At 41.8% G+C, this 13,270-nt stretch overlaps 1 protein-coding gene across 3 annotated transcripts; it reads right to left on the reverse strand.

The window, feature by feature from the left end:
• Positions 1 to 247: 247 nt before the first annotated feature.
• On the reverse strand, positions 248 to 7,475 carry pfkfb3 (6-phosphofructo-2-kinase/fructose-2,6-biphosphatase 3). 3 transcript variants are annotated; one of them, XM_072377589.1, is made up of 15 exons: positions 7,228 to 7,475; positions 5,360 to 5,485; positions 5,100 to 5,196; positions 4,944 to 5,010; positions 4,786 to 4,860; positions 4,644 to 4,700; positions 4,416 to 4,540; positions 4,112 to 4,319; positions 3,886 to 4,032; positions 3,551 to 3,655; positions 3,319 to 3,448; positions 3,095 to 3,222; positions 2,781 to 2,963; positions 2,509 to 2,531; positions 248 to 1,377 (listed from the first exon to the last, which is right to left on the reverse strand). In XM_072377589.1, exons 1-15 carry the CDS (start codon positions 7,295 to 7,297, stop codon positions 1,371 to 1,373), a joined length of 1,548 nt encoding a protein of 515 aa, XP_072233690.1. In that variant the 5' UTR covers positions 7,298 to 7,475; the 3' UTR covers positions 248 to 1,370. The 3 variants fall into 3 exon arrangements, with proteins under 3 accessions (XP_072233690.1, XP_072233689.1, XP_072233691.1); XM_072377590.1 differs by lacking the exon at positions 248 to 1,377 and adding an exon at positions 1,412 to 2,106; XM_072377588.1 differs by lacking the exon at positions 2,509 to 2,531.
• Between the last annotated feature and the right edge of the window lie 5,795 nt (positions 7,476 to 13,270).

A 13,270-nucleotide genomic window follows, 5' to 3' on the forward strand; every position in this document is an offset into this window, starting at 1 on the left:
TTATGACAACTGCACTTATGTGAGTGCAGATGGTTTTATCCTTTTATCAACTTCCTGAATGTATTAAAATCATGATAAGACTGATGTTCAATGTGTGACTCACACTGTATGACTCATGAATGAGTTGCATAGAAATGACTGAGATGCAGGGAAATGCCACGTCCTGTGCAGATTAGCTCCATACATGGAAGCTGACGTTATTGTTGAACTTTTATTTAGGCAGACAAAACAAAGCCAAAACTGCAAATTCTTCAGGAGTGAATTTATTGGTCCTGCAGATGCAAAAAGATTAACCGAACAAATGTGCAGTCCCCAAATTTAAACAAGGTGCCTCTCGCTCCAGGCATTCATTCAAAACTACAATAAATAAAGAAAAACAAAAAAGAATTTACAAAAAATTTCAAGTACCTCATTCAAACAAAAAGCAAGTTGTTGCTTACTTCTCAGAGATCCCAAACACAAGTACAAAAAGACTCCCATGAGTTTCCAGTCATCTCTCATTTGTCAACATTTTCACCATATGTACACTAATATTTACAGAGATATTATTAACAGCACGCAGTGTAATAAAAATATAGGTGCTTTGTTTTGTGCGTAGCAGATGACAGCAAAAAATTTAAATAAACCTTCTGTAATGAGGACTGCAAGCACTTTGACACTGCAACTAAAAATCAAACTGAAACCTAAAATAATTCAAATGATATGTACAGTTATTAGGTGAAATGCGTCTCTCCTCAAGCAGTTAAGTACAGAGAAACAGCGAGAAGCTGCTTTAGGCTTGCAGAACAAGCACTACAGGCACTCTACGGCAAAAATCACCAAAAACCGTGAAGTAACAGGACATGATAAACACACTGTGACGAAAACAAAAAGTATCACTGCTGTGCAAAGTGTTGCTTTGTTTGTAGTATGACTGCATACATCCAATCATGAGGTGCAGTAAATACCAAATCATTTCAATTTGAAGACAGCCATGAGGTCATGGTTGAAAAACAAAGTTGAACTGAAAGTTTTATCCAGGCATGAGATTGAGACTTTGGTCTTTAAAAGAATAAACAGGAAGAAATTAACTTTCCAGAGAGCAGTCTCAAAGATATGGAAAAAAGGTTAGTGTTACTCAAAAAAAAAAAAACAACATTCCAACAATAGCAAGAAGAGGAGAACTTAAGAGTCTTGCTGGGTGGGGGGGGGGTGGAATACAGTGACCCGTGTCCTTGGCTGCAAAAATTACAGACAGAATAATGTTGGTTTTCCAAACGGTTTCATGTCGTTTTCAGAGCGTCTGAGAGATCATCTTCTTTAGCTTCGTGACATGTCGGTGCAGTTTCACAGGCAGGGCTGCAGGATGTCATGACGACCAGATGAGCTTCTCAGGTTCTACAAACACACAGAAAAAACAAACAAGACTTTAGATGCCTCCTGCCCTGAATCAGTCACCAAGTACGCACTCCGTGACTGACAAGTTGAACAACACTACAAAAAGCAAGCTTACTTTTAGATATACCCCAGGGCCAAGAGAGTCTTATGTGGTGTAATCCCTAAAGAACATGTTACATCACCTCAGTTCCTCCCATCAGGACCAAACTTTCTCAGATATTTTTAGAGGGCGTGAAAACTTGCACCGACTCCATGGGTGTGTAAACATGTTCCTGTGGTTGCAACACTTTGATCCATTATCAACTGAATGCAGCGAACACACACCTGTCAGCGCCGCTCATACACCAGCAGAACTAGCTCAAACTGGCCAGTTTGACTCATGCAGTCAGGTGTAATTATACTGCACGCTTCATTACTACATGATGAATGGGAACAAGTCATTCTGATCGCTGTGAGCTGATGCAACAGCCAGACATTTTGTCCCTCCTAAAAATAATCTAAACTGTCATTGAGGCAACAGATGAGCAGAAAGCTGGGACATCTAACAGAAACTAGCTTGAGATTTGTCACTGCTTAATGCTGCAACACTAAGTTTATTCCAGTTGGCAGATGTTTGGAGTTTACATTCATCTGTGGCAGAACTAAGAAGCAACTATAAAGCCTCTACAGTGTGTTTACCTTTGAAAGACTAAGACTGAAACCACTTTTAGATAGTGGAGGATGGTTCGTCTTTAAGCAGCGCAACACAAACCAAACACACAAGAACAGGTCAGTCAGCATGAACCAGCGCAGTGTAGCAACATGTCCATTTCAGTGACAGCAACAGAAAGGAATTATAGGAATGCAATACTGAGAGGGGCGAGGGTTCCAATGAGCAAATAATGCTTTTCTTTCCCCCCCCATCACTTCCAGGAACAGAACATATCATCATTTCCCACAAGTCAAGTCTGGATTAGACCGGTGGAGTGCAGATACATTCCCAAAGAACTACTTTCTATTTCGAGTTTACTATTGTGGAAGTCCAGGAAAAAAAAAAAAAGTCAAACTAAACTGTGGCGACAAGAAGAGAATGGACGGATGAGACTGAAACAGCAAAGACAGCCAAAGAGCCTAAATAGCGCAAATACTTACAGGCAAACTTTGCCCAGCCAGTGCTGTGAGGTGCAGAGGAGGAAGGGGAGGCAGCAGAGGAAAAGAGGATGACAAGAGTGAGTGAACACATGCAAAGGAAACAGATGCAGGAAATGTTGGGTCATGATGTCAGAAATGCTGCCAACTAGCGATTCAACAAATAATCCTCAGCAGACTTATTAGACAAATTCTCATACAGGCTTTCAAAAAACAAACCCTGCATGAACTGAATCTCTTCTTGAAGATTTTAACGATGCTCAGGAAAAACCCACCTGTCCAGCCAGAGTGAGGTGTGAGGAGTTACAGAGGGCCAGCGAGGCCACAGAGTTTGGCAGCTCGTGGATTGGAGCCTCATCCAGGTCGTCTATACGAGGTTTCTTGATGTTGCACTCCGGGCTGGTCAGAGGAGTCACACTGTTCCTCCTGATCAAAGTGCCAGGGCCCCTCTTAACCTCCTGCAGGGATTTTAAATAACACACAAGACTTCAAATTATAAGCAGCTCTCTACAGCATTTCCTCTGCTGCTCCATCACACCTGCCAAATGCAGGGCATAACACAGGAATTCTCTGTAATCACTCAGCTAACCTCAGGTCTATCTCTGTGGGTGTTTACAGCCTCCACATTCAGACAGATGGACTCCACTTTGCAGCCGTAGGCGACTGGGGTGAGCTTCAGCACAGTGTGGAGTGGACACTTCAGGTAGGGCATCTCATCTGGACAAATGGCAAAAAAATATATATAAATAATAGCACCAAAACTCTTATGTGGATCTTTACAAACAGGCAGCTTGTGGGAGTTGTAGTACCCACCTGCACTCTTATCCAGGAAGTAAGCAAGCAGGCAGCGCATGACGGCCTGGTGGCAGATCACCAGGACGTTCTCCTGCCTCTCCAGCTCCATGATGACGGGCTCCACCCGCTGGACCAAGTCCTGGTAGGACTGCAATCAGGACCATTGAGAAGTCGTCAAGTTTAAGTCACTAAAGCCAATCTTAAAGACTGCTTTTTATCATTGAAGACATCAAAGAGCTTGTCAATGTACCTCTCCAGCTGGGTAGCGGTAGTAGTATTTATCTTCATCTCTCAGTGCAAACTCTTCTGGAAACTTCTCCTTCACCTCATCGTATGTCATCTCCTCACACACACCCTGAAAGCAACACACAGATCACAGTCAGATTGATGAAAACAGAAAAGTTGCGTTATGATGAGAACGTGTCTGAGGCCCCTTTGTTTTACAGAGATATGCAACCCCCTTTTCTTTTTGGGGAGATCAAAGAGTGGCCTTCATCTACCAACCAAATGGCCAAAGCACATCCTGGAAACATAGTGGCAAGACCAAGGGAGGTGGCTGGCAATGAGCCTTGTGGACAAACTCACAGCGTCTATCTCATTAAGTGCCTTCCACTGCTCGTATGGCACTCCCAGGTGCTCGGCGGTCTGGATGCTGCGGCACAGCTGGCTGGTCCACACCTTCAGGTCCTTCAGCTGCTGCTCCTCCACAAATCGTGTCAAGGCAGCAGAGAACTACAGCAACGAAGGCAAATATTCAGCATCCAGATTTCTAAGTCAAGAGTTTTGAAATGTTGCGGTGCCGGGACTGTACCTGTCGACCCCGCAGCGAGAGGCCAGAGTCGCCACCCAGCCGTCCCTCCAGGTTGTCTGTGCTCTCCCCGTGTCGGCACAGGTAGATGGTGCGCGGCTGCACGTGGATGTTCATCAGGTAGTAAACGATCTTACTCTGAATGTGATCCTGGATCCGGTTGACAAGGAAACGGCGTCCTACGTCAATTACCTTGATGAAGGAGAGATCCCTGGAAGAAGATGGTAAACAGGACAGGAAGCGTCACTCATCTGAATGCTCGTGTTGGATTTAGGGCGAGCGCTGATGAAAACATTAACAAGTTTACCTGTCATACTGATCTGGGTCCAGAGGCTGGTAGCTGGTTCTGTAACATTCGATTCTCTTCTGGAAATCCATCATGGCGTCAGTCTTGTTGCAGTCCCGGTAGTCTGGACAGGACACCTTCACTTCCTGCGCAGAATTGAAAGCTGTCAGGCGGCGAATAACGTGCCTGATGCCAGAGAGATGTGCTCGTTTTTAGTCGAGAAAAGATTATGTCATGTTGGTGGCTCACCATGATGTTTGACGCGATGACGCTGGGATCGTCACACACAGACTCAATGAAAAAGATCTGGACAGAAAGAGACATTGTTAAAACCACGTGCTCTGGTACAGTGACTGTATCATGGCTCCTCCTCTGCCATTACAACACGTACCTTGAAATCGTTCTCGCTGCCAAACTCCAGGATCAAATTTCGCCTGTCTCTTGTTGTGTTAGTGGCATCGAAGACCTGAAAGAAGCATCAGGATTAGTAAGACAACAGCGTGATGATAGAGTTTGACAAATCATCCAATCCATAAATGGGAAGCTCACCGCTACTTGGCCTCCTTCATCCTTCAAGTAAGACTTGACATCCCTCAAAGCTGCTAAGGCACACTGCCTGAGGAGCAAAGACAACGGCAATATTAGTTATTTTAAGTCCAAAAAATATTAAAATATCAGTATGTTGTGTGCATGAAGAGGACTTACTCCCTGATTTTGACAGCACATTCATTATCGGGCTTGAAGAAATCGTAGGAGCTGTAGTTCTTGACCGCCTCCCTGCGGTACTCCCCTACATTGAAGACTACGACACACACACAGAAAGACAAGTAAGAACACAGTGTCCTGGGGTTAGAAACCCGAGTTGATGCCATCTGGCATAACACTTTGAGAGGCAACCTGTCAGCACGTAACCGATAAGCTGGACAAACTGTACGAGCATTGAAACATTTGGCTGTTGAGTGTACCTTTGGTGGGCATGCCGATCCAGTTGAGGTAGCGGGTAAGTTTCTTGGAGATGTAGGTCTTTCCTCGAGCCGGCAGACCCACCATCACGATGACGGTGGGGGGGTTGGCGAAGTGGGGTGAGCCAGCTAGAGCAGGGAGGGAGACAGGTCAAGACAACTGTGCCCGTTTACATAAGTACAAGTAAATATCCATCCATCCATTTTCTATACCGACAGTCTATACCCGCTACCCCGTTAATCGGGTAGCTGGTGGGCTGGAGCCTATCCCAGCAGTCAGTACAAGTAAATATGTAATGCAAAATGATGCAGCAGCAAACAAGTAGTCGAAAAAATTAGGTGCAGCCCGTCTGATTTGATCACCAACCTATAGTCTCCATTTCTCTCATGGTGACACTTTCAGCCTGCAGAGGACTGCCTGAGGCCACCAGATTCACTTTTTACTTCCACCTCACTGCACATTTGACCCACTTTTGAGAGCCATAGCTGCCCCACACGAGCCAGGAAGAGTCATTTTCATTTGGCCACATATGGACAGTACAATAATCCCATCCCTGAGGCCCACGGGCAATTTCTGGCTGCAAAGACAGGGAGTGATGGCTAAAGAATGCAGGGCACTGATTCTACAGACAGAAGATCTTTCTTTAATGACTGAAAAGGTGAATCAGTTCCTGCAGATTAAAGCCAATGCAACCACCCTTTTTTCTCCCATTAAGCCCAACCGAGAGGTGTGTTCTGCCTCTCCATCAGTGCTGTGGTAAGCAACAGCAGAGTCTGTTCATGGTCTAATAACTCCCCATGAGCTTGAATTTACACTTCGTCACTACGCTGCTAATCTTGTTTCCACAACACGACAGCCAGGATACTTCAACGGAAAAACGGATCAAACTAAGTGGATGTTCAGGCATCTGATTCATAGTTCCTAAGCAAACCTGTGGCTGCAGATATCACACACTGCACCTGTATTGCTTAAGGGAAAGAGGAAAAGAAGGTTTTTCCTCCTCTCCTCTTATCGACTCGTGTTTTTATGCATTAGCAGGACAGAAAATAGGACTGAAAGTGGGGGTTAAAAAAAAAAAATTAATATTTTTTCCTTTTTATAAATTTTTAATTATGTAAATTAATTTGATAAAATATAGAAACCACCGCCCCCAAAATAGTTGCATTAAAAAAGTGGCACTGACGAGATGGAGAACAAATTCTTCCGTTGCTATTCCATTTTTAAACTAGCGCAGATAGGTTGAATTGTCTTAAATTAGCGGGTAATTGACCTCCTTCCTTCGAAGTTGGATAGACGAGAAGGTCTATCTGAGACATTAAATCGCGTCTGTCCAAGACGACCCCCATGACAACGCTCGCATTCCACACAATTTACGGTGGTCTATTCTTTACGAAGCCAAGTGCACGCGCGATGCCGACCAACCAATAGAACTCCGGTGGCGTCACATTCAGGAATCGGGTGGGGGGTGTACTACGGTTACTATGGTGAGACGAGACTCGTTAAAGCTCCTGTTGGGAGGGCGGTGACGTATCGCATGTGCTGATGAAGACCACCAATCAATGACTTGGAATTTAAAAAAGCCGGTATAGTAAAGCAGGTGACCTGTATATCGATAAATTAAAACCTTAAACTGCCTTGTTGAATTACTACAACAGACCTATTGATGCTAATGGTTTATCCGGCAGTACAGGGCACATGTGCTGTCTGTAATATCAAATAAAAAGAGCTTAATTCTTATTAACATAAAACCTTGTGAGCCCATACTTAAATATTGAAAGAAAGCAAACTAGTTAAGAATACCATCATTATCGCTATGTGGTGAGAGACTCACAAAGACATGCATGAGAATATCGCCGAAATTGCGTTTTACCTCTTCGCTTCTCATCCTTGGTGGGAACCCAGATCTTTTGGATCTTGTTCTGAGTGAGCTCTCTGGGCATTCCTTGGAGGCTGACGAACCGCAAAGGACAAGCGAGGCGAATCCTTAAGATTCCGAGTAAAAAGATGGGGGGGAAAAAAGAACCGGTGGTAGTCTGAGCCGGAGCCTCGTTCGTCTGTTCAAATGCCGTTTGGTTGTGTTCTCAAAGCGACTTGAGTCGGGCTAATCTGCAGGTCTGCGGCACACATTCGCTATTTAACCACGCCCGCCCGGGAAGCAACGTGACATGACATGACGAAACGCCACGAGCACGAAAAGGCAAACGCATCACACAGCCACACACAGGAACACGCGCGCACACAGGCTGCCACAGCGCCTCTCTGTGGTAAACGTTACCACCACGACTTTCTTTTTAAATTACCATTTTATATGTGATCTAGCTAACTTTTTTTTTTATTATTGCATTCAGCGAGATAGTGAAGACGGTCGAACATTTCTGTTAAAATTAGTCACCGTTGTACCTTTTTTTCTTTTTTAGAGGTTTCAACTTGTATTGATATCCATAAAATGACTTCTTTATCATTTATAATATAATATATAACATTTTGCATCCATTTTTTAACCATTTCCTGGGGACTCTGAAGTCAAAATCCTCTTCCGCTTCAAACAAGTCGCTTCAGTAGAATATTTTCTGTTCATTACTATCTTGTCTTCATTTTTTCACAGTGACAATTGATTTTTTTTTTCTATCGAAAATACTGAGTTTTTATCAAAATGGAAATGATTCCTTTAAATCAATGGAGCCTGTTTCTGTGATACAATGCATGTTTTCTTTTTTCATGTTTGAAAGCATGAAGGAGAGAGTCTAAAGCGCTCTAAGTGGGTTAATTTCTTTACGACATGCTGTCACAAAGGAAAGTCCACCGTTTGCCTATTCAGCTTCAAATCTAACCAGGAGGATACGTGCAGCGCAGCACATCAGCCCATCTCCACTTCCCCACACTGGGCTGTACCATTCTAGTCACCCTGTGTGTGATTACTCATACAGAGGTAAGATTAAAATTTCTAAGCTCTCTTTTAAGAAAAAAAATGAATAAAGTATTTTTTAAGGAGAATGTAGAGAGAGAAAACCAAGCTTCTTGATACATAGCAAAATAAATAAATAAAATGTATCAAATGTCGACTTTTCAGTTATTGACACTGAAGAGGTTTTAAGACCTCGTTTAAAATGATAAGAAAAAAATCGTTTTAAAATACACCAAAAGCTTAAAAAGTGTGTAGTATATTAAAAAAAAAAGTTTATTCTGTGTTTTGTTGCATACCGCTTCTCTCTTCACCCTGAAAAACTCACTGATCCTGCCTATTTTTTCTCTTTTTTTTTATACATCTCCATCTCAGGCTGAACTGTAGCAAATGGCTGCAGATGGAGAGGTCACCCGATCCAGACCTGTGCCACAGCCCACCTCCAAATATCACATCTTAACTGCTCTCAGACATCGACTCTATAATTACATTTATGGTAACTTTAGTTTTCTGTGACACAGCTGGTAACAACTTTCTAAAAATTTATTGTGTAATATGCTTTAAAAAGCTTGAAGAGCAGCATATCAATTTCTGTTTTCTTACATCATTAGCACTTGCATAGTGGCTGCACTGCAAAAAAATAAAATAAATAAATATATATATATACAGAGAGAGAGAAAGGGGAACAAAAATGATCACTCCTGTTCAGTCTTTCCTATAAATACGATTCTTCATTTGTCTCACTGATCTGATGTAATCCGAGTCAATGGATCAAAGTGACAAACGCTTTCCTGTTGTTGACCACCTGAACAAACGGAAGCTGGCTGACTGACAAAACACACCACTGCTAAAAGTGTGGATGTCACAGCTGTAAGGGAAAAAAAAGGAGAATGTAAAAGCTTTGAAGTTCAGTTAAAACAACAAAAACAACATGCTGCAAAAAACTCACTGTACTGAGTGCATATATCTACCACTGAACACGTTGAAATGATCATTAAATTTAAGGCCAGTTACTTATAAAATGGGGTTTGATCGTCTAAATCACTACTTGCTAAATTACACTCAAAATGTATTTTCCGTGTCTTTACTAAATACAGTCAGTTATCACTCACAGTTCAGTCTAAATAAAGCATGTGAGTCCTGAAAGAGGGGAAAACTAACCCAAATGTAACTGCAAAACACCCGCAGAAATCGATACAACATCCAAACATTTGTGTACATATGTCGGCTAAAAGAAAGGAACTTAATTCGAGTGATGTTGAAAATTTTGCAGCTCACGTCAAGTGTGCTTTTGGGATAGTGGACTTTGTTCATTTTAAGTTCATCACACTAAGGCCTCATTCCAACTGTGAGGCATGGCAGAGGGAACATTAAGAGTTAGTGCTGCTTTGATGAGCTTTGGTGATGCAACACGACAAAGATGCAGATGCAAGCAAGGAAGTCAACAATATAGTGGTGGAAAAAGAGGAGAAATTCATATTAGAGGCCAAATTGATGCTGTGGCATGACACAAGAGGGACATCTGAAAACATCCCAACAGTATCAATGGACTGTAACAGGAATAGTCCAAAATTCCTCCTCCTCACGCCATAAGTCTCATAAGCAGCTTGAGGAACCATCTGATGGAGGCAGTTGCAGCTAAACGAGGTTGTAAAATCATTCAAGCTTTAACTGACAGGGTGTGGGGGGGTTGCCATCATAGGGTGAACACAGAGACATCCAACCATGCACACCCACTGTCACTCCTAGGGTCAATTTAGAATCAATAGTTAACCTAACACGCGTGTTTTTGTCTTGTTTAGTTTTTGTATGTGATTGTGAGTTGAAATTTCTCAGCAGTTTCTGCTGAGCCAACTTCCAAAAGTTATCACACGCTGATTTTTTTTTTTTTAACATTTGGATTCAAAAGAGTTAAATAAGATCAGATTATATTTCCACCTGAAGGATTCGGACGTGTCTGACGTGACAAAATCAGGTGGAGAGGCCATGGTTGTGAAACCACAGCAACACTTCGCCTTAAAAAAAAAAAGATAAAGTCTGTGAGGATAAAATTATCAGCTTCATTTTACTGTAATACTGCCAGTGAGTCAACTAAAGTTTAAGCAGTTTGTAAATTATTGCTTCATTTCTTAGCATTCTCAGTGGCTTCCTGACTTGTTCTTAGAGCTGCTCAGAGAGCCCGAGCAAATGGTCGAAAACTATGACTACAAAACGCATCTTATAGTCTGCACATTATCGAACACATCGAACCACAGGGATTCTTACATTTACTTTTACAAAGGTGATGTCAACAGGTGATTAAAGATTCTGTACAACAGCAGTATAAACCAGAGGCTCTGTCACTGACGAGCAGAAGTGGGCAGATGATCTCCACAACAAATGTGTAAAAAAAACATTGTAAGATTAGAAGGGATTTGCACACTTCTCCCTCTAAATGGCAGAATATCATTGAACAATTCAAGGAATCCGGAGGAACTTCAGTGTATAATTTGCAGTGGTGCAGGCTGAAGTTGGACACCCATGGTCTTTGATCTCTCAGACGGCACTGCATCAAGAACTGTAGTCATCAGTAGCTAATATAACCACATGGGCGAAAAATTACAGTGGTAGCAATGAAAATTTACATTTACAAATGCCTCTGTAGACTTTACTGTTCAGATACCATAAATTACTCCATATGTCAACGTAGTCCAGAGTTGAATACCCTGCGCTCGGAGGCATCTGGTGTGGACCATCGCACAGTGGAAACGGGTATTGTGGTCAGACCAATAACAAAGGCATGGCTGAGGAAGAAGTGGGTCGAGGTACTGGACTGGCCTGCCTGCAGTCCTGTTCTGCTCTCAGTAGAAAATGTGGAGAATTTGCCAAATGTGAAAATAACAACCCTGTACTGTTTTACACTTGAAGATGTGTTTGTAGGAAGAATGGGACAAAATAACACCTGAACATATCCTGTTGTTATTTATCCAGATATTTGGATCTCCATGTGACTTTGTCAAAAATTTCAGATCACACCAATCTTTGATTTTATTACTTTTTGTTATTGTCAGCTGTCCACTAGTACCTCACACCTAGATGCAAGCCTTACATCATCCCCCCAACTTTGAGTGATTTCAACTGCTGTGCCCCCCCCCCCAACATATTTTAAAAATCAAATATCATTCCTTTCCATTCCTACACATAGAAGGGACAGATACAAAGAAATCACACATGAAACAGATTTTTTTCTGTCACTTTCATCATATGAAATTAACTGCACCCCAAAATTCTTCCTTTCAAGTTCATAAAAGTACAAATCAGGGGTTCCAGGTAGGTGCTGCTGCCATTACAGAAGGGTAGAAGGTATTTTAAGAAACACTTCTAGTATGTAAAAATAGTTTTGGTGCAAAACAAGAGTTTACCTGTGAAAAAAACGGTTGTTAAAAGACAGTTGCTTGCCCATAGTAACAGTAGACATGTAGACACAAGACATTTTTGAACCTCATACCAACTCTGAAGCCTGGTGGTGGAAGTGTTTTAGTTTGAGGTAGTAAACCCACCGAGGAATAGTTTAAAAAAGAGAAATGGATGGTAAGGAGATGGTTGAGTAAGTCTGGAATCCCATGTTGTGCTTGGATTTTAAGACTGCAAAGCATGTAAGAAGACCTACAACTAAAGGCATCTTAGTGGAAAAGTAGTCAACAATTTTAGCAGCAGATGTTGGAGACTAAAGGGGGCATTGGCAGGTTTTGTGGCCAAGGGCACATCTACTGTTTAAATAGAAGAAAATCACATTTATCACATTTTTTGTTGAATAAATCACAGAGAAAGCTAATTTTCCTTGGGGTGTTGTTCAAGCATACAACCTGTATCTGTAGGTCCTGCTTTAAGGAGGATCCTAATGTTATCGTGTTTGAACTAGGGTTGGGGTTAAAAAAAAAGCAACAGTTTCTAAGTTAGGTAGCAGACAGCAGGATAGATCAAACGTGTCAGATCTGAATGTGTCATCCCTGGTATCTAAAAAAAAAGACAACCAACAAAAGGAATTCTGTGACCACAATGTGTTCTGGCCAGAGCTGTTTGACCACAGCAAACAGTAGACATGTTGGCTGAAGACCAAAGACCTTTTTTCAGAAGAATCTCACACCAATTCTGAAGTATGGTGATGGAAGTGTTATGGTCTGAAATTGTAAACCCAGCAGGAATGGCTAAAAAGGAGAAATGGATGGTAAGGAGATGATCAAGTAACAGCCCAGATTTGAATACCATAGAAATGTGCTGGGATTTGAAGCCTGCAGAAAAGACCTTCAAATATCCTGAAACTAAATGCGCTTTTGTGGGAAAGTAATCAACAATTTTAGCAGCAGATGCTGGAGACAGATGTACAATTTATACTAAATCAGTGATAAGGTAGGAAGTGTTATGGTTTGAGGTTGCCTTGCTGGCCTCAAGAACTGGACAGCTTATGTGTCACGCCAAAAATTGCCAAAGACAGATAATCACTATGAGCAAACTAGCAAATTCGCCGAGAGTTGGCTCAAAGAAAGATTACCTGGACGGTTGTGGAATGGCCAACTGTTACAGAAGTCAAAGCCCATATTTGAATCCTTTAAAAATTTGTAGGGATTTGAAACAGGCAGCATGGGGAGAAAAGAATCTCAAACAACCAGACGCTGAAGGAATTCTGCAAAGAATTTTAGCTAGCCATTAGCGCTAAAGTTTTGCTACAGAGCTGCTCCCTTTTGTCAGAGCCATCTTAGAATATCTTTAAAAAATATTTTACCTTTTCTTAATACATCTATGAACATTTTTGTTAATACAATCTATAGCTACAGTCATTCTAAAGAGATCATGATGTTATCTTTCTATGGGATATATTTTTGTTTTCATGTGTTTGTGTGTCATATACTATAGTGATCGAGTGGGGCATCGCTGTCCAACTAATCTAATATGTTTAAAACACAGTAGTCATAATAATTGAATGACATAAACAGCTCAATGAAGGAAGCTCAGAGACATGTCTTCCATCTAA

The sequence above is a fragment of the Leuresthes tenuis genome, unplaced genomic scaffold (genome assembly GCF_036924035.1).
Source record: "Leuresthes tenuis unplaced genomic scaffold, fLeuTen1.0.hap1 SCAF_23, whole genome shotgun sequence".
NCBI lineage: Eukaryota > Metazoa > Chordata > Actinopteri > Atheriniformes > Atherinopsidae > Leuresthes > Leuresthes tenuis.